General features: G+C 37.4%; 1 protein-coding gene across 4 annotated transcripts in view; it reads right to left on the minus strand.

Moving 5' to 3' along the window:
- The window catches only part of DLG1 (discs large MAGUK scaffold protein 1), a 154,457-nt gene that overhangs the window by 74,414 nt on the left and 57,344 nt on the right, over window positions 1–22,699 (minus strand). The window contains exon 1 of one of the 4 annotated variants that reach the window (XM_065640451.1): window positions 12,400–12,624. The exons of the other annotated variants lie outside the window; for them this stretch is intronic. Within the exon in view, the coding sequence (XP_065496523.1) occupies window positions 12,400–12,624 (225 nt within the window). Of the gene's footprint in view, window positions 1–12,399; window positions 12,625–22,699 lie in introns of those variants that run through there. 4 annotated transcript variants of the gene reach the window in all.

Raw genomic sequence — 22,699 nt, forward strand, 5'->3', positions numbered from 1 at the left:
TAACACCGGACAAAAGCAAACTGCCGGCACTTCTGCCATTTCCCTATTACATTAGAACACAAGAAGATTCTATGATTATGTAAGAGACACAGCAACGCATCTACTGTCCTTAGACAAAGCACAGTAAGACACAACGAGAATGTTCCTAATTTAGCCATGCCTAAGGACACCCGTAGGGAATTTACCTGTTACTTGTTGTTTCCTTAATCATATTCTCTGAAACTGTTAATCTAACCACTAGTCCTTCCCAGATACATTTCAGGATTGATTCCTGCCACTCTGATCATCTCCTGACTGATGCATCACTCAGGGGATGAATCTATCAGATGGTGTTTTCTTAGGAGGCTTGGAGATTTCTGGGTCAGATGATCGTAAATTGCCAAGTGACACAAAAAGGCCAGAAATTGAGATTCTATTCCATGTATTTAACTCAGATTATCATCAAACTTCACAATATCCCCTAGAGACTTATCCAGTTTTTTTCCTAGTGTAATTTATCCAGAAACATCAACTAACACAATGCACTACAGACACAGACAATTATTCTAATAGTTCATGTCTCTCTCTATTAAAAAATGCACTCCACACAAACAGTAAAAACTGCCGTACTGGATGAGAGCAAAGACCAACTGATCAAGAATCTTAACAGCAAAACCTGATAGATGGTCAAGTAGGAGTTAGACATATGCCCAGTAACGTTCCCAGAAAACCACCTGAGAACCTGACAGTCCAGGTCTTCCTGTAACACCTACCTGCCACTCGCTCTGTGCAAATCCAGTTAGCTGCATTTTGAAATCATTCTCTTTTTGAACCTTCTCTTCTCCACAGCATTTTCTCACAGTGACCTTCACAATTTTACCAGAAGTTTTACAGAACACTTGTGACAGATTTAGAATTAGTGAACTATTAAATCATTTAGAATTGGGAATCTTCTTAATTCCATTTTTTTATTTTATAAGTCTCTATCATCTTCTCCCTCGGGGTTTTTTTTTGTTGTTTATTTTTAAATCAACTGTCCCTATAGGTAACTAGATTATTCCTCCTAACACTTTACTACCATTTTGCTTTTTACTTGAGCTATATCTTAAGACAATGCAAATGGAATGCCATACAAAATTCAAAATACAGATACAAAAGAAATATACTCAGTGTCATATTCTGTATTATTCTCTACTTCTTCAGTAATACTCGACATTTCATTTACCTTTTTCACTACTGCAGAGTACTAAGGTGATGTTTCCAGAGAACTATCGGTGACAACCCCAAAATCTCTTTCTAGAATAGAAACATTTCATTTGCAGCCTATTGCTATATGCACACATGCAGGATTATCCTTCTAAATCTGTTCCTCATTCATTACTGTACAATGAATGTCACCAGCTATTTTTATGCTCAGTCATTCACTTTTGTCTGCTGTCCTCTGCAGCTAGTTAACCTGAAAATAAAAATAATTAAAAATAAAAATCAATCGCAGGCCTCTGCCTCACAACTTCCCCCCCGCCGCCAATCATTCACAAACACGATCTCCTGGGAATCCAGACTCAGTTGAAGGGACCTGTTTTAATCAACGGAAAATCTACAAAATATCCGTCTCCTTTATCTCATGGCACCATTAATTTAACAGCCTTTGATCCAGGACCCATTATTTTCAAAGACTTCTGTAATTATGATGACCTGACGGCCACATGTTCCCAATGCAGATTTTTATCTACGTGTTCCTTGTCTTCAAAGAAGTCTGGAGCATCTGCAAATCCTTATTTTCCATGTAAAAACACAAGCTGAATTCTCTCCAAAATATGTTTATCCATCCACCCGTTAATTCTTTTTTAATAATGAAGAATTTCTCAGAGTTTGTACAATAAGGAAATCAGACCTGCTCAGCTGTAGCCTCAGAGAGTATAGCTTAGCTCGCCCTAAAAAGGGAATTGTATTTGCCTTTTAAAAAATTTTTATTCTACAAACATCCAGACAGATCAAATAAAAAGGTCACACACAACACTGCAGACAGTTCAGCCATATTATACACAAGTTCCCTAAGAAATCCTGAATAAATGTCATCTCCTATTGATCACCTGGGCCTGTTACCACATTAATTTAAATTCTGTTCTACTGACACCTGAATATTTTTTTTTAATACAGTAAAATAAGTTATAAGAACTACTCCGTGCTCAAAGGTAGGACAGCCCTATTTTTTTTGCTTAGAGACAGGCATCTACTTTGGCATTACACACTTACCTGGGGATATAGTCTGAGATCTGCACTATCACCATTTTGATCAGTACTATTCCACAGCCGATTTGCACACTACTTGACTTAGCATCTAACTCTCGAACTGCTGCTCTGTGATGAGGCTTAAATGTGCTCAAATTCTAAAAAGCTGTACACAGAATTTTCCCCCATGGTGTTCATCTTTTAAGAAGAGTAACAAAAATGATAGAGTCCAAAAAAAATTAAAAGCAGTAGTAAAGAGATGTAATAAGAGTTTTAAAATAATATAAACTGCTTTCCAGCACTTTACAGCTTCCAAATAACAGTTTAAGGCATTATATTAAATGTTGAATAAGAGATTCTGTGATGTATTTTGACATTCTCAAGTATAATACAAACATTGTCATTATGCTTTTTACATAGAAAACACTGATTTATTACCCTGATTTGGCAATTACACCATGTCCCACTAAGCTTTTGAAATTATTATTAATATCCTTCTTTAAAACTCAGTTCTCTCTCTAAATTTGTCTGGCTTCAGTTTCCGAACTTGGAATACAGATGCCTTTTTCTACAAAATAAAAAAAAGCTTTCTAGTTTCTGAAATCTATATATGCATAGTGACCAAATCATCTCCTGACTTTCCTTTGGATAAGTTACACAGAGGTTCTTAAGTTTCTCATTTTAAAGGAGGTCTTCCTGAATAAAACCTACAGTTATAATCCCTTTTCTGAATACTCCACATTTACCAGGATCCCTTTTCAGGCCAGGATTTCAAACTGGAGACTCTACACGCTACAGACAGAATCCAGAGTTTCCCCTCTCTCCTTCTCCAAAGGGAAAGCTGACTCCCTTCTCGCCTGCTACATCACACTGGGTAGTCAGATCTAGTTAGTTATCTAAGAAAAACAACTACAATTTACTTACTAAATTAAGTTTGCTGTGCACGAGAAGCACAAGCAATCTTCACTCTGCTCCCTACTCTGTTATAAAAAACAAGTGTTATTACCTGGGAGGCATAAGATACAGGTTGCTGAGCTAACAGGCATCAGTCTTAGAAAAACAATTTTAAGTAAGGAAATAAAAGACACCATGAGGAGCACTAAAAAAAAAAAAAAAGAGAATAGAGGAGGAAAGGCTAGAAGACTCTTCTAAAACATTCCCACGGTACAGCAGTTTCCAGTAAACACCACACCAAGCAGTGGGAAGAACTGGAAAATTCCATGGTCAAAGAAAAATCCTGTGCTATTCCTGCATCCCATAAAATATCTGAAGTCATATAGAAGACCGACACAACTACATAGATACTAGTCTCTAACAATAATACTAACTTCAACATAGCTTAAAAACCAACAGTAAGTTGAAAAAAGACGACTCAGAAGGACTACAAGGACATGAAAAAGAATAAGCATTTATAAATTACCAGTGTCAAAACAAAGTTTAAATTATTTTGTCCTCTTCTTTTCTATGAAAAACACAGATAAGATGATCTGTTTTTATTTAAATCACTGCATATATGTATCATTTCACATAAGAGACTTGCAAGGGACTAGAATATGCATTGGAAAAAGTTTAATGGAGCAAAAGACTGAGAATTCATAAATGCCAAGATCAGCTTACAGGAGAGACAAAATGAGCCATAAATGTCTGTTATCAGTCTGGAGAACACATCAGATCAACTACATCCTCATGTGCAGCTAAATACAAAAGAACTAAGAGCAGCAAATGCACAGCGACAAGCTGTAGAGCAAGCCTGATACATCAGAGAAATGGGCTACAGGCAGCCAACTGAAATTCAATACCGACAACCACAGTCACATAGAACAGCAATAAACAGCACAGAGACACTCCAAGGAATACCAAACCACGAAACAAGTCCAGAACTGCTTGGGTTGGTGGCGAATATTTTTTTGTAAATTGTAAGAGATAAACACAGAAGGGAAACCTTGCCCGACATTGACTGCACTCCTTCAGACTGCTTTTTTGATACTGAGCCTTGTGTGTGTCTGCGTGTGTGTGCACACAAAACCCTGATAGATGGAAGGGAGCCTAAGTCTTTCAAAAATCAAGTGACAGAACTGCACACGTTTTGGGATCCCTTACAGTTTTTTAGGGGATGAAACCACCACATGGTCAAGGTACATGAGAGGATCTTAACAAAAAAAGGCAGAAAAGAGGATCACGATCTACAAGTCCCTCCTCCTACTCCACCCTCGCCAAATTAAAATGAGTAATAATATTTCTTAAATGCACGTCAATGTGGAACAGGTGGCTTCTACTCACCAGAAAATAAGAATCAACCACATTGGCCAAGTGGAGATGAAAACATCAGTTCAAGAACTTTAGCATATACTCTAGCAGCAGCTTCCAGTAGGCAATGTTCGTAAAACGTCAGTGAGGCAGGGAGAATGTGCGCAGCTCTGGAGATTCTGGAAGCACTGTTGGGCTTGTTGGAGTCCAAGCAGTTCCTGGAAGAAACTCAAGCCAGATGCAAGAGATGACCACTTGAAGTGGCCAGTGATGATCCCAAGTAAACAAACATACAGTTTAAAAGACACTGCAGCTTTCTGAGTATATCAAAGAGTAGACTTTTTTTTTTTTAATGATGGACTACTTTCAGGGAGAATATTGACCTAATTTATTTTGACTGGTATAGAAATGACTGTTGCTAATGCTACTTTGGGCAAAACCAGAAAAGGCAGATCCTTTCTGAGCTTCCTTGGCAGATAGCACAAGGTTACCAGTCTTTGATGTGAAACAGGAATGCTCCTATCTGTTTTGTAAGGAACAAAATGGAGGGACTGAGAGTGCTGGCTTAACGTGAACATGGCATCTGACAGGGCGGTCACATCCTTCTCGGAGTCTACTGATTGTTGCTGTTGCCTGTATCTCTGAGACCAGCATTGCAACTATGGTGCGCTTTTAGACTTACACCTGCTAGATATTCATTACAGTGCCTGGTTAGCAAAGCAGTTGTTGCAGGAATAGCCCCAACTGATGAGAAGGATTTTTCTTGCCTTCTAATTGGAGAAATCTTTAAGCGTATCTGAAATCTTATATAGAACTATGCCATTGTCACTTGAATGAAATTTGGGAAGGTACATTAGAAACAGCATCAAAGGAAGCATCCTTCCGCAATGGAGGAAAGCATTCACCAGGACCTATCTGTTACAGAGCCATTATATAAGCAAAGTACGAATGATGTGGTTACACTATATAAGCAAGGATGAGGCACTTCATTTCAATTGCACATGATATGCATCACATGGAAAAGGCTGATGTTTTCCTGACATTTTTGTCTCTTATGGATCCATCCAAGTAATACAAAATAAACTGTACTGGAAATGCTTCGCATGATGCTTGTGCTTGAAGTTCAGGAAACAGCAGTGTGTCAAACATGAATTTGAACTCGGTCCTGGGGAGAGTAGTGAAAGACACATTCTTCACACAGACTGTCAGCCCCTGCAATGGCAAAAGCTGTATGCACAGCCCAAACAGGTACCCCTAGTCACAAAGAGTTCATGCCTTGCAAAGGCCTCTTTAATAAAGGGATCTACAGATGCACGTATCTGCCATTTTACAACAGCTTCAGAGCACATGTTTGCTTCCATGCATGGCAATATTTAGGAGACTGACTCAGTGTCAAGGTGTAAGCAACAATAATACACAGTACTATGTAGGTCTCAAGATGTATCAGCAGAATAAAGAAAACTGGTCTCAGAGATGGTAGAATAATATATATGAAACATAATCACTGGTTACAACACGACAATAAAAATTACACTGTGAAACTCAGATGAGGATAAGGAAGGAATACAGAAATAAAAGTTACTTACTGGGGACTAGGAGGTTACTTAACATTGAACAGTTTACACATGGTAGGACCACTTCTGAGAACTGAAAATTCACTGAAAATTTTAACAAGTAGTTGTTATAAAGACAAATTCAAGTACCTCCTCTCTTGGAGTAGAGGGGAAAGCACTGGCTTCAACAGAGGTTCTAGAAAAGACAACCAAACCCTTCTGAAAAGAGACTGCACAGCTAGTGTGCACATAACGATTTTGATTTATCTTGTTTAACAAGACAACAGTTTCTCTCCTTGAGTTACTATAAATCCCAGAAAGGTTGTGGACACAAAGCTTAATACTTTGAGGTGCATATAAACTAAAAGTGTCTTAAGTTGCACAACACCTGACATGTGCAGCAGGTCATTCTAAAAGTCAAAGTCATGTTTTCTAAAAACATCTAAGACATTTCTGTTGCATCAGCTTCTTGAAACTAAAAGAAATATCCTGCATATCCCTAATCATAATTGAGAGTGCTCTTATTGTTGTAGACCAAAATAGAAGAACGGGAAGAAGATGATGTCCATTTTGGATTCGGTGGTTCTGTCAGACAGTCATTTACTCAATAATTGTATTAACTGAAACATATACAGCAGCTTTGGCAGCAAAGCAGAAATGCTATACCACAGGAGCTGCGTTAGAGCTGTTTAGGGAGCCGACAGCTGGTGAAAGACAGACTGGCCTGTGTTTGACTTTCAAAACACTTTGTCAATCAATACAAGCCTCAACTGAGAGGGCAACTATCACAATATAAAATAAATTAGCAAAGTTATGTAACAGACCTAAAGAGTCCTACCTCTATCACAGAATTCCATGCACTTGGCTTCATACGGCAAGGCCCTGTTAGTCCACCTGAGTTATTAGCTGAAGGCAATGGATTAAGAGGGGATCCAGTGCCTGCCTTGCCTGAAGGTTCAAAGTCTGGGTCACAACACAGGCAGAAAGCGTAAAAAGCCCCTGCAGTAGCAGTAGCACTCCAAAAGCAAAACATTGTGTCCCATTCTCCTTTGCTTACCAGATTTCTGACTCATTCTGGAAAACGTAATTTTCTTGAGATACAGTGGAACAGAAACACGAAGAAGTTATGTTATCAGCTGTGAGACACAACAGCTGTGAGAGAACAGGTGAAAGCGGAACCTAAAACCCTCTGGCAGCAAGCAGTGCCTGCAGGTAGCCAGAGCACCAGTTTAGTTCTTACCATGACTGCCGTGTTGCCAGTGATCAACTAAAGTAACACCCTGCAGATGCCGCCATCCCGTTCACACGCACGGGCTGGGGAAGGCAGCAGCACGGCCCCGCTGGCTGACTGCATGGGAGAGAGAACTGGCTACAGCAGCGAACCAGCATGATGCCAACACAATCTATGTGACACTACACGACTCATTATGTATGTTCTTAAGATCTATAGATTTTAATATGCTTTTAAAACTGCGTATCTCTTTTTACAATGTCAAGCAAGCTTGAGTCTTGAGATGTTTCCATCTCCACTGTACACAGTTAGAAAGTGTCTACAAAATGACTAAAGGTTCCAGAGACGGTCCCTTATAGCTTAAGCTGTCAAGAGTTTCCAATTTCTTAGTTTATTGATTAGAACACATATTAATGCATTCCTCTTACAGATTTAATTCATACTGTTACAAATGTGTCATATTACATAGCTTAAAAAAGAAAAAAAACAAGAATAAGAAAGAATCTTAATACAGTAAAGTTCATGTTTAAATTTCAGAAGGTGCTTTCTTATACTTAAAATCATCCACAGCAAATACAGATTGTTTCAAAAAGATGGGCCCAATTTGAAATCACTACTGCTTTGAATAATAGGTCCATCTTTTTGAAACACCCTGTACTATTTAAAGCTGATGATTTTCAGGCAACATATGCCTAAATTTTATACTCAGGGAAAAGTCTGCAACAAAAAATGAACAATGACAACAGTTCTTCTATGTACTTACAGGAGTAACTGTAGGGAAGTTTATGTAAGTCCTTTCATCTTTACTGTATCACACCTTTAAATCCAAAGAAATGTATTGAATAAAACAAATCCTGCAAGTAAAGAACTTCACGTTTTGCAGTGGCTGGCATAATGAAATCGCAGTTTCACTTGTAAACTCCAGGGGATGATAAAACAGCCACACACCCACACCAAAGTTTAACACTGTTCATAAAACATATCAGCCACTGTGACACATTCTGATATGCCCAAGACACTGCTGTCAAATCAGCTGACCTTTTAGTTGCAGTATCTTCCTGATACAAGTTCCGAGTTTAAGTTCATGTCTTACATTAAGGCCTCCCCCTGCTTTTTTTCTTTTTGCTTTTCAATATTAGCTTGTTTAATTAAACATCCACATACTACATCAGAACTGTTTTATCTCACATTTTTAGCATGTGCCTTAGTATTATGATTTGTATGTCTATAAATATATAAATATTTAAACATACAAAAATTACAGGAAGGATTGTAAATATTGCTGTAAGAAATCATTTTTTGTAGTTCCCGAACTGGAAAGATACAATAAAAAAGGGGTAAGGGTAGAGGCCTGATTTTTTTAATCATTATCTTTTGAAAACACGACACCTCTATGTTGTTGTCTGATTACATATAGCATTTTATAGATGTTAGAGCTATTTTCATAATATTTCAATGAATTTGATAACAATATTCTAGGAGTAATGACATACAGTTAAACTTTTATCAAGATCTTAAGAGAAACAAAGACAAGAAATGACTGGACTCAAACTACTCACAGAAGCACTTAATAAGCTCTGAAATTAAAGGTTTTTAAATGGTTAAATGGATAAGTGTAGTTAGGAGGGGTTTTCTACCTCTCCTCCCTCTTTTCCCCCCTTTCATACACCCAGTATAAATTAGTACGGTGTATTCAAAGAGCTAAACAATTTTTCCGTATCAAATTCTGGAAGTATATTTTACCACATTCCATGCTAAGAATAGCCTAAATGAATTGCTGTTAGAACCAGTGTAATGCCACGTGAGTTTCAGACAAAACAGTTTTCTGAATTAGTAGCACAACACAGGCTAAATATGACTGACAGTTAAAACGCATTTGGAGACGTAAGAGCTGTGTTTGCTGTCAAGAACAGGTGCTTCTCAGAGCTCTGGAAAGACTTTGGGGGAAAGAACGGTCGTGGATACAGTTGTCTCCATTGATGCAAAATGCATCTCTCTTGTTACGACAGCATTTGAAATTACCCAGTATTTTTCATTTGCATAACCGTATATTTACTAAGCTCATGGCTTAGTTGTTCACCCTTGTGACAGCATCAATTTGGTGTGTGTTTGTTTTTATGCTTCCATTTTATGCCACAGCTTCGGCTTTTATTAAAGAAATTAATGAATTTGCTGACAAAAATTGAAAGACCAGCTTCTAATCAAATTTTCTAATTCTTCTAATTGAGTAACTAACTCCTCATTGCAGTGAATGCAGATGGAAGAAGGAAGAACCAATAAAGGCCTCAAATGCCTGAGCATGTTAAATCAGCTTCCCCCGACTCACAGGAGGCTGGTGTGGTTAGAAGGTATCACTGTCCCCACAGCAGGTCACCACTGCCCACGGAACAGGTATTGACCCAGTGGGATGTACTGGTGCCCTACAGACACACTGCAATGTCTGGTCACGAAACTCCTTGTTACTGAAGTAATGCAAAGTCTCCAAATCACTACAACCATGAGAATTTCCACGCAAAGCACCCTCAAGACCTTGGCTAGGGCAGGGCACAAGCAGCGAGTCACAACGACCACGTCACTGTCTTTGTTTCTATCTGTTCACACCATCTGTTTCCACTACCTTTTTTTTTCTCCTATGAGAGATGGGTGATTTCAGTCTTCTAATAGCATTAAAAAGGGGCAATACTAGTAAATAAGGCACCTTTGAAAATGGATTGGTAGTCTTCAGGGTGCTGTGGCTTTTTACAGGGCCCTTTCAGTCCTGACTAGGCCCCCATGCCACTAGGCATTGGGGCACACAGGCATTCTTTTGGGCATAAGCCTAGAGAGCATTATAGCAAAGCAGTGCTACCGTACCCATCACCAACTTCTGACTTGCTTCTTTAGGGTACAAGACCCGCTACTCAAAAAATACCCTACTCCAAAAATCCAAGGTCCCTCTTTAACAGAAGTCCTCTCACCACACCACTGGGGAGAAGGGAACCTGTTGCAACACCCAGAGAAGGACGGGGCATCCAGCCCAGTCTCCAGCAGGTGTTTTCCTTTCACTGGTAATGAAGTGAACTAAGCAAGTATCACCATCCCACCCCACCTGAGAGAGCCAAGCAAATGAAGGAATAGCTAAAAATGGGTGCTATGTAGCAGATTCACAAGGGAAGCAGAAGACCAGTACTTTAAAAAAACATCAGCTTGGTTTTGTATATGTTAAAAATCAGGATGTCACATCATCATCATCACAAGCAGAATTTCAACAGACAAGGCTGGAGAAGTACATCATGTCCAATCATTTATTAGACTCTACAAATGGGATAATATTCAAGTGAGGGGGATGTATTTCAAATGAACAAATAAGAGTCGTCAAGAATTTTCAGAACACATCACAGAACAATAACTGAAGAGAACTGAAAAACAAAACTGCACCACAATGAGTAATCTTCAAATGTCGTTTTCCCTCCCCGAGGCTGGAGCAGCTGCAATGGGTGGATAAGGCAGGAGGACAGTGCAGCATCTTTCCAGAGGAAGAAGCTTCAACAAGCCCTTCTGTTTTCAGCGTATTACATCTGAATTTGCTCATGAAGGTTTTTTTATAAGCACTTCAAAATATATCATGATTATTTCCCTCCTTCTGGCCATGAACATGTATACGCAGTTCTTTATAACAGAACAACTGTCAGACTTATGAAAAAAACTGGCAGGCTTCCACAGAGGTAAGCTATCTTTTTCATAGCAGAAAAATAGAACAAAAACTGAGATATTCACAGAATCACAGCTTCAGTTTGAATGGATATCACAATCTTTGTCTGGCCCAACCCATACTCAGAGCAGAAGCTATTCGGTATTTTATTTATCATCACATTTTTAGTACTGACTAGTCAGGCCTTCCAATGTTACTTGTTCAAGCACTAAACACAGAAGAGAAACCGTAATATTTATTCACCAAGATAATACTGTATATTTTGTCTTTTAAAAAATAACAATACTTAAAAGCTGTTATGTCTAACTAATGCATTACTTAGAGTTGTATAATGACCCATTACAGAAACTACAGGATCCTTCTTTGACATTCATATATATTTGCAACAAGAAAATGAAAATCCCCTAAGATCTCCTATTCGATCTTTATTCTAAATTCCCAAGCAAAAACCAGGCAACAATAAGCAGACCTCACAAGGAAGTGCCAGTTCATCATCTTTTAAACAATTACCAACAGATATAAAATATCTTAATAACGTTACAGTATCTGAGGGTAACAAATTTTACTCTTTTTTTTTTTAACAAGGTTTTGTAGTACTTCAGGTTGTATGACATCAAGAAACCAATCATTCTTAACTAAAGCTGAATTTAGCCCGACAGTAAGCAAAACAAATTTAATCTCACATTTTAAACAACGCTGACATCTCAGCATTCTTTGTTGTATTATCCAAATAGATACTCATCTGCTAATGCTAGTAAGTTTAAACTTCTCTCAATATCAACCTTAGGAACTCACCCCAAAATCCAGAGACTTGAAATTTGACTTGCTTCCTCTTACCTGACTTTCAGTGATTACTAAAAACATCACTTAGAGCAGATTGACAGTCAGGTTGAAAAACGTCAAGTTTTTCTTACAGACTGCACTATAAAATGTATATTCTACATGCAAAGAAGGCATTCCTTAATCTTATCTATGGATTATTAGCAGCCAAAATACCTAGAAAATGGATACAGACTAGAATTGTTGTGCTACATATAACCAAGACTTTATTTATTGTTTTAAATACAATTCCTTAACCAGGAAATATGTGGTCTTTATTTTAATTGTCATCTTGCTACAACTACGAAATTGGTATTTCTTAACTACGTTATTCCCCTCTAGGGCTAGGCAGTAGAATGCAAACTACATTTTTCAGTATTTCACTAAAATACCTCATATTTAAACTTGTTAGAGGCTCACCATTTGCAATCTAAAAAAAAAGTCTCATTTAAGTGCTTCCATTTCCATGCTTTAGTGCTAGAAATTATACAGAGCTCTGTAAAATATGAAAATGAAAGCAGACAGAACACACCATTCATGAATCAGAGATTATACAAAAGCAAGCATATTTAAAGAGATGGCTATTTCTGACTAATAAGTAACCAGAAAACATGCAGACACGATAATTTCAACAAGTGGCATATTACCTGGGTGGAGCTGGCAGCAACAGAAATGCAGTCAATGAAACCATGTCTCCGAGTGAAAAATGCAACTATCTGCTGCCAACGGGAAGGCTCGGTCCGTAACTCGTCTGTGGAGCCTTTCTTTGCCCACTGCTTCTGCTTTGGGCCTACAGAACTGTGGCCTGAGCTAGTGTTGCCTCGATTGGCGCGAGAATAGAGGAGTGTGTTATTTCCGAAAATGTAATTCATCTCTGCAGCTCTGCAGGTGGTTGCCAGGCAGTCTTACTTCCCTACCAGCTGCTGAGTGGTGAATGAGCAGAAAAAAAAAAATGCAGATAGAATTACAGCAGCATCGCTTACAAACCAGGAAAACAAAATTCTTGCTAGCTGGTGCTATTTTTCTTCCTGGCTTTTCCACTCCTGCATCCCTTCTCTACCTGTGATTACTATGACAAACATAATCTTGAGAAATTTTTAAAAAGCAAGCAAATGTTTTCCTTATTTTTCCTTTTTCAGAACCTGCAGGATCGAAAGCTTGTTCTCCCTTCCAACAGATTTTTAAGAGAAACTGGGTAGCAGGTACAGTACAACATTACAAATTCACAGCTATGAGGATGGTGGTGCATGATAACAGCTACTGGGTGGAGAGAGCGCGGATCAAAAATAACCAAGTTTCAATCACTGCCTGCAGTAAGATCCAATCGCATCTTTCCTCTTCCTTGCTTGCATAAATTATAAACCTGAACCGAAGCAAAGAGGGAGCATGCAGTTCAACTGCACTTCTTCACTGATTCTGTCTTTCTGAAAATGTTTCACAGAGCAAAAAGACCTTAACAATAAGTTCAGAGAAAAAATTTCAAGGAAGAAGTGTTTGCTGGTTTCTTCTTTGCCCGCTACTTAGGCCATAAAACAGCTATAGAGGGAAAACACCATTGTGCGACACCACAGTCATTCTGTGCTGAGTATCAACGGGTGTCGAGTGGGGTTCTTTTCTAGTGGGGGTTTTTTGGGGGTTTGCCTTTTTTTTTTAACCAGCAAGAAGATTAGGGATTAAACACCAGAAGTCACCACTCTGTTCTTCTTCTATTACTAATGTGCCCTGATCGTAACACCCATTTCTAAAATTACAAACACAAAACCAATAACTAATACAAAAATAACGTTACTTCTCAAAAGTAGAAGAATCAGCAAAAAATAAAACTCTTATTTTGCACTAACAAATTTTCAATAAAATTACTTTGATTTCCAATGCAAATCACAACAATATTCCTGCTATAGGTGTGCATTTTCTCTGCTCTCTTCACAGGTAAAAAGGAGAATAATATCGTAAATATTGAAAAGATTGCAAGAATTCAAGTTACTTTACAGAATTCATCTTTAAATTTTTACAGTAAACTATTTTAAGAAAAATCCTCCAGCTCACATGAAAGAGATTACCTAGGAAATCAGTTAAGTGTCAAGGTTTTCAGTATAAGCTTGCCTCCAGAAATCCAACAAAAAGGTATCAAAACTGCTTGTGGTATATTTCTATACAAAATGCTCTAAGAGTCACAACCATAACAAGCCAGGGCAAACATTTTCAAAATAAAGAAAACATTCAATATGATGAACGAAGACAGAAGAGTTCCTTACAACGCTGCAACAAATTACAACACGATTCTAAAAATCCACTGACTCACAATGTGCATTTTAGTGGGGATTACCCAATTCCTCCATCCACTTTTTTTCTGGTGCGATATACATTTCTACTTAACAAATTCTTACTGACAGCTATCCTATTCTGTGTAACAATTTTTCCTGACAGCTTACAAGCAGAAATAACAATAAGTACCTTTAATTAAAAAGTGTAGTAATAGGATCAATGCACCATTCACTTCTAGTCATTAGTAGAGCTCAATAATGTATCGCATACATATATTTCAAGTACATCTTTCAGACAGACTTCATTAATATCCATAAAATACAATGGCTTATCAGTGTAAATCATATGAAACTCAGTCTGACTTGTGCAGTGTCCTCAAAGCTATGTTCATAAGATAGATAATGGAGGTAAAGAAATATCTGAGACGTAACAGATGCAATGACCCGTTTAAATGGACAAGCTTTTCATGGGAAGATTGCAGCCCTACCTTTTTCCAGATTCGAAGAAAATACTTAGTCAGAAAAATGCCTATGAACTTATTACTGGAGAAATTCCTTAATACCTGACTATGACTGAAGATATTTGGAACAAACCGCAGATTACATGCTTTGAGTTCTGAATCTTTTTATAAAGAGTCAAAGTAAAAACATTTTTTTCTGATTTTCTTCATGTGGCCTTGAATGTCACCACTGTTGTACATTTTTAAAGATCTGAGAGCAAAAGAATATTAGTGTAACTTTCAAAAACAACTTTAATAATTCAGTATGAGGTACCTATATCTCCATAGGCTTCAAATTGAGTCACACAGGAGAGTATTGTTTGAAACTCCGAAAAGGAAACACCACAATACATGGAAAAGCACTGTACCAAGTACTTATTTTTCTAGTTGTTACATCAATCTGTCTGAAGATGAGACATGTTTGCTGTGTTTTAAGTTTCTTTCAAGGATGATTCCCACCCGCCCAACGATCAACTGTGGCATAACTGACAGAGACTAGAAATCAGCACTTCAGGAAAGGCTCATATGGACAAAAACCTTCCTTAAAGTGAAGCTACAATGATCTCATTTCAACAGAGACAGAAATCCAGAAAAGTACTTCAGGAAGAGGTTATGCAATCACACTGCTGAGCCAAGCCAGCAATCTGTGTCACCTACACTCCATATGGATATTAATGGTATTGAGCAAGATTTGCTGACGCCTAAGACGACACAGTTGCAGTTATTTCTAGAAGGAGCCTGTACTGTGGTGATGAGACATATCCTGATTTTTACAAGTTACAAAGTAACCCAAAGATAAAGGCATGTCATAACTCTAGAGATTATACAACATGAGGATAATAGAAAGGAGGTCAGTATACAGCTGAGAAAAAAATGGATAGAAGCGGGGGGGGAAAACACCAAACCACAAACAAAAAGGCTTGTTTTGGTCAAAGAACATTCAAACACATACAAGGAGAAATCAGAGAAAGTGCTATTTGGACCGAAAAAGATGTACCCAAAGAAAGGAGAGAATCTAAGAATCATCACCACAGAAGTGGTGTCTGAAATTGCACCTGTGAGTGACAGCCTCTGGAGCCAGGGGGGACAACCGGGGTCTGACCAGGGAACCTCAGCAAGTCCTAAAGGGAGCTGAGAGCTTCAGCCATCCCTTGTTCATATTCTGGATGTTGAACCAAAACCAAACACCACAGCAAAACAAAAACCCCTCTATTGACTATGAGGCAAGAATTGATAATTTAAAAACAAACCAAAAAAACCAACCAGCACATAATTAAGATTTCTATATTAGTACACATACCTTTTTTCAGCTTAATAAATTTACTGAAAGATACATCTGGATCTGTAGTGGATGTAGAGTAATATTATTTGTCCTGTGGCCAATTAACAAGATGTAGTAATCACAGTGGTCACCAAATTTAAAAATTAGCATCAAATATTTGCAATAAAGTTGCTCTAATTTTGTACCTGAGCCAATTCTTATTATCAATTTGCTGAGACAAGTTAAAATATGACATAATGCCATATTTCAATCTCAAGATAAAGTTTTCCTGGACATACCTTACAAGCAGCATGCGTACCTTGAAATTAAAAGTGCACAGCAACAAAAATTGTTTGTATATGCAAATAGTAGTTATATCTCAATTACCCATTTTAAACAATTAGACCCCTGAAGCATTTGAAGTGTCTCATGTCAGTTTTATTGCTATCCAACTAAACAGAATATTGGCTGAAATAAGCACAGACCCTACAAGAATAAACTGATACACTTAGTAGAGAAAATTCAAGAATGACCTAAAATAATGGCAAGGACTTACTTTCAGTAGCACTTAGATTCGTACCAAAAAAAAAAATAATTACAAAAGAATGTGCAGAACTCAATTCAAATACTCAGATATAGACTATTCAACTTTAAATATCCGGGCGGGGGGGGCGAGAATTGCTACTGAAAAATGTAGATACAAATTCACATTAACTTTTTGCACTTTTCAGAATTCTATTTGTAATAAAATTTTACACACATAACAAATTTAAGTCTCATTAACAAGCATATGCAATATTATAAGCCAAAGCCCAGTAGTACACTACTTAAATTGGACACTGTGGAAAAAGAAATCATTAACCCTTTCTGCTACGATGTTAGAAAGTGCAGCTTAGCCTTTAGTTAAGAGACAGGACTGAAAGGATAGCCCTTAATCAAGTGTGATTTACCTAGCCAATAAAAAGTAGATGTTTTACTGCTGAAACTAACTTATAAGTAAACACCCCAGCATGATTATTCTACAATGATTCATTTTAGTATAAATATTGAACAAAAAAGACTATTACATTATTACTCATGTGACACCTCAGCCAACCTACCAATCTGTGCAGATTAAACCGCCTGGTCTTCCATACCCTGTTCATGAATCCCCGGCCCATCTTTTTGGCACGCCAGACTGATAAAAACATCCTGTGTTTAATGCAAGTTTCTTTAGGCTTTCTGCAGTCATAAAAATGAACCCGACTGCGCCGAGAGCTCAGGGGAAATCTCAGGCAAAAAAGAGTATAACCAGTTATTAAGAAGACTTGATGTTGATTACTGTATCTTAGGTTGTTCTAATGTTTGGATTAATCCACAGTCCATCTGTTACAGTTTTTCTTTCTTGTCTCTGTTGACAAGAATTTGTTGAACGGATCCATACTGAGAAAGGGGCAGATTTGGTCAACTGCTTCTTACTACAAGACACAAACTGACACCTTTGCACATACTTGTATATTCTTCAATTACAGAAAGTTTAAAAATAGTAACCTATCAAAAGGTATTTTAATTAAAGATTGTAGAGCACCTCCTCTCAGAAGTAACCACCGGAGTATGATGTTAGTCTAAAACTGAGTATTTCTGAGGGTATGTTCCAGTTTTTCTTATAATTTCCACTATTCTAGGTACACTCCTAACTCCAGGAGTAGTGTCATCCTGCTGAAGATGTCATAAAGCTTTAGAAAGGTCTCCATTTAGAAAGAGAGAACATATTGCAACTTTCTCACTATCATAAGTATCAAACAATCTTGCAAATTACATGTCATCCGATCTTTAATTTCTACATGGAAACAGCCTTGTCATCTTCAGGGTAATCTCGCCTACCTGCTTAGACAGCACCAAGATTCAGGAAATAATATAAACAAGAAAATGTACAGGGGCAAATAGGACATCACAACTATTTTGACAGCTAACCTTGAACATGCCTTCATAGCTCCTCAAATCAAAGACTGTCAGTTCTTTCTGAGAGCAGAAAAACTCTCCTAATGAACAGAGAAGTCTATTTTAACAGAAACTCCACAAAATCTAAAAGACTTCTGGGCAAGCACTTGAGGGAATGGGCGGAACTGGAGGGAAGACGTACCAGGAGACAAAGAGAAGGGAACCTGTTCAGCTTAGCAGCACAAGGTTCAGGTTCACAGGGGAAGGTCCTCCTGCACTAAAGGAAGCATGTGTGTGTATGGGCACGTTTGTATCAGCAGTTTTTTCCCATACAGATTAATAGGAAGGTGTTAAATAAAGGTGCTTGCTTATGGTGGACGAAAAAGAGCAGAAGAGACAAGCAATGCATGGTACAATACCTTTATTGGTGTAGCCAGAAACTAAAATACTATCAGCAGTTGAAAGATAGAACGCTGGTTTTAGGGGCTACGAGACAGCTAATCGCCAGCTAATTTATATTTCAGAATATAAACGTATATTTTTGAAATAACTATTCCCTAGTCATTTTCCTAATTTTAGTGTCCCAGCCTTACTGACTGTAGTTTTATTGGTATCTCCTGCCTCAGCTCTTTCCCAAACTGCAGTTAAACTGGTTCATCTCTCATTGCAGAGTAGCTGCCACTTCCTCTGACCACTATTATTCCTCTTCTCTAAACCATTTCTAGGTTGAAATGCCTTCTTCATCAAGATAAGGAACAGTGCAGATTTCTAGAGTGATAAAATAATGCAGTTTTATTTCCATTTGCTTCCCCAGATATTCCTTGTATTCCATTTGCCTTTTTGACTGTAACTTGAGTACCGCGATGATTATTCCATTAAGCTGTTATAGCCCTGAGCTCTCATTCTGGTGAGGTGATGCAATGAGAACACAAGTTCTTCTGAGATCCTTCTGGTACCCTCCATCCATCACAATTACTGGTCTTCGTTCCTACCCTTTACTTTCCTTTGGTTGTTGGTTTGCTTGGGGTTTTTTAAACAATTAAGTCCCAAGACTTTTTTTTTTTTTTTTTTTAAATAGCATAACAGCTTAAATTTCTCTGTAAGCATTTTTAGAAATTCTATTGCATGCATCTAAGGAAACCTACATCAACAAGATAATCTTTATGCACATGTTCTAAGAGATTTTTGTGGCAGAACTTCTCTTCACAATGCTTTCACTGTTTCCTTACCTGTAATCTCTCTACATACTCATTGATTCTGCTCTTTAGAATAGTTTTGCGATTGCCATGCTACATCATAAATATAGTTATAAATATTTTCCCTTTCATGCACAGGTTGTTTTAAATAAAGACTGCTTAAATTTTAAGATAGACTTTTTCTTATTACATCATGACACATTATTTTAAACCCCTGTAACGATCTGTTACTCAGAGCTCTTTTTCCTTGACATAAAACTCCAACTTCCACTCCACAGTTAAAAACTTGTTTGGTATCATATCACACGTATGACAGATTTCACTTGGTTGGATCTATTTGATAAAAACAAATGTTAAATTCAAAAATGTCATTCTGAAGGTTTGATAGAGAAGCTAAATTTAGTTTTACAACCGAAATAAATCCTTTTGTAGCGTCGCCATCCAGTGGTCAATCTTGGTAGCCATGTATTGCTTCAATTACATCAAAACCAATTCATCACATGCAAGTTTCTATGACGAATTTGGAAACCTCATACTGAAGAAGTCGTGGTACTAGCTGCTTACTTACCTGAAAATATTCTTGAAAATGTTTGGGACAGAATATTTTTGAAGGATTTGAGGTTTGACGAGATTCTCTACCATTAAACATTAAAGAACCACTGTTTTACAGAATTAAGAAGAGTTCTACTTCACACAGTATTAAACAAGGAACAGAGGACATGAAATCTACTGGGTCAAGTTTACCTTGTTGATGCTCAATGCATACAAAGTATACATTTCTTGTTAAACTGACAAAGCTCTACACTAACAAAACAAAACCTGTAAGCCCTGACTCATGTTTAAACTTTAAATCAAGTAGAGCTACTACCAGTTATTTCATGCTAATTGCGAACATGCGATATCTTACCCCAATCTGAATCTGGGGTAGCCCACCCCTCTGTCAAGAGTATAAACCACCTTGAGTTACTGCAGTGTTTAACATGGAACACTTGATAAATAAGTCACATGCTCAGCCTCTAAAACTTGAGGATACAGATTTGCCTTTCTGGTCATTGAAAGCTGATCTTTGATAACCATCTACCTGTCCAAGCAAGTTATAAAAGCTGCTTTAAGTCCTAGAAAATTTGAAAGCCTCCCTCGAGAACAAAATGTAAACTAGTTAAAACCAGGCATGTCCTGTCTTCACTGTCTTCTAGCTATGTTCTGTATTATTGCTCTAGACTGCAGAGGCCTTGCTATGGGAGAAGGTATTCTTTAAAACCCAATTCTACTGCCCTCTGCAGCATTTCTTAAAAAGCTGCATATGATCATAAAAACCACTGTTTGTATTTGTTCGTCAAACTAATAACTCTGTATTTGAACTGTCAAGTGTATTTAATATTTATATATTTTTTTAAATTCTTATTTTTTTAGTGTAATAAACATAATATCCTCTACTACATTTAGTTTCTTTAAGCATATGTACTATTGAACAGAGTTAATCAAGATCTTGTGTGTTAGCCAAAACCTGCTCCCTACACAGTGCATCAAGCCAACCTACCAAATAGATGACACAAAGCACTCAGAGCTGTTGTTGCTAAATTGATCTTCAGCATGAGCTACGCTAAACATCTTGCAGATCATCAGGCCAAAAGGAGAGGACTAGCTATGCTAACAACACAACAGCAACCTTGGTTTTTTTCTGACATACTGAATTTCAATTTTTAAACAGCATTTATTCCAAATAACTTTAACAAACCATCTCCTGATCGAAAATAAATTTTTGGACCTCAAAGGCATTTTACTCTAACGGATCCCATAAAAATTCCCAGGGCCTACAAAACTATGGATGCACCCCTCAGTCGAAATACCTCAGACTCTGATTATAAATTATTTATGCAAAGAAGTTAACTTTTTCAGGAGATAAGGTCAGCAGCCAACTTAGCATCAGAATTAAAAGTTCCACAAAATCCTGGCAAACAACTGAAACCTGGAGCACGCATCCCAGTTTTCAGATGAAGGAAGCTCAGAGAAATTTCAGTTTTGCCATACATTGCTTTGAAATTAATAAAGAGAGTAGTCACGTGAAAACAATCAGATGTGTGGTAAAAAGGGTAATATAAATTGGACGATGATACTTCTCTTAGTATCTTACATTTTTTCCCGTCAAGTGGTGATTTCCCAGCACTTACCAATTTGAGAAAGACAACAGTAATAACCCTCCTCAGGGACCTAAGATACAAAGTATTTTGAAAGGCCTCACAATGACTTGTAATCATACTCACATGCTGTTTAACTCTGTTTCCAGAATAGTTTAAATGAGATGTGTTTTCTTTCTTCCAGAACACTGGAGTAGAGTTGTATATTGAACACACCCCAATAAAAGAATTTCAGCTTAGATCACATGTGAGCAGAGGAAGGCAGAGTACAATCATCCATACCTAATTCTGATGTAAAACCCAGAACAGTATTACAATGTCTTTACAGAAAGTTACAGTAGTTGGATAAAGATCAATTGCAACGTGTAATTAAGGGTTCCATATAACACTCCACATACAAGCCTTGCTTGTTTGTGGAGACTGCCTGGTAGGATCTCTGGAAGGCAGACATCGCTCACACTATAGAGAGGTAAGAAATCGAGTCATCTTCCATGGAATGTTATTATTGCCAATATCAAATCCTTACTTCTATATTTCTATATATATCTATTATTCCATATTTCTGTAGTTGGCTGTTTGCAAAAATAGTCTGAAATAAAGTCAAACACAGCAACTATTCTCAATAGTTTGGTTTCCATTAGATCCAAGCAGCCAGAAAGAAACCAAGGTAATTACACCCATTTGAACAGTCTCACGTACAGTGAGATAACACCTAGGCAGTTCCAAGAAACAGCTCTTCAGTCTCACATACCCATTCTAGAACTTTATTTTCTATTTCTATGAGTTTCTGGATTGTGAAATGGATTATGTGTGATCGCTTATTACAGTCAGTTTTATAGTTTACTTCTTCGCCTTTTTGATCCCTTCATGCTTTCTGAAATGTAAGACTGACTGTGCTATGAGGAAAAGCTTGTGAATAAACAGAGTTAACTGAAGTCCCCAGAGGCACAGAATTTTTTATTTCTAATGGTTGCACACAAAATGAGATGTATTACTGAGTATCAATAAATGCAGGGAATTACACGTGAAAGTATGTTACTGTGTGTCTACCTTCTTAAGCAAGAGAAGATTCAGGTCCTAGCCATTCTCAAAATGAATAGTTAGTCATATTAGCTTTCTTACAAGGCTCTTCAGAGGCTAATATAGCCCACTTCAAAAAGGCTGTTCATTAGGGCTTACAGAATTCAGCCTGTCTAGCTCCTGAAGACTATGGAAACACAGAGTTCTTTATGGAGTTAAAACTAAAAATAAATAACTGTGTTCAATACCAACTCTGCAGAATCCTTACAAGTAAATTATAAATGGCTAATACAGTCAAGAAGATTTTTCTATATAACAAACAAAATTCTGGAAATGTTACGAAGTTTAAAACCACTTTTTTCTTAAAATATAGAGGCACTTGTTACAGTACATCACCATACACAACAATTCATGCTAAAAATACCAAACTGTAGGCCTACCACAATATGAACCCACCTCATCATTCTAAAGCCAACTCATGAGTATCAAATAATTTTTCCACTTTTTCCTCAAAACAAGCCATAAAGACTCAGAACTGCTATAGAAAATAGTGTTTAGTATGGCACACTAAAATATTGTTCTACTCAGAAAATTATTCAGCTACATCCCTCTACCAACCCAGCAAATAAAACTGCCTGCTACGGCCCC

The sequence above is a fragment of the Caloenas nicobarica genome, chromosome 8, assembly GCF_036013445.1.
Source record: "Caloenas nicobarica isolate bCalNic1 chromosome 8, bCalNic1.hap1, whole genome shotgun sequence".
NCBI lineage: Eukaryota > Metazoa > Chordata > Aves > Columbiformes > Columbidae > Caloenas > Caloenas nicobarica.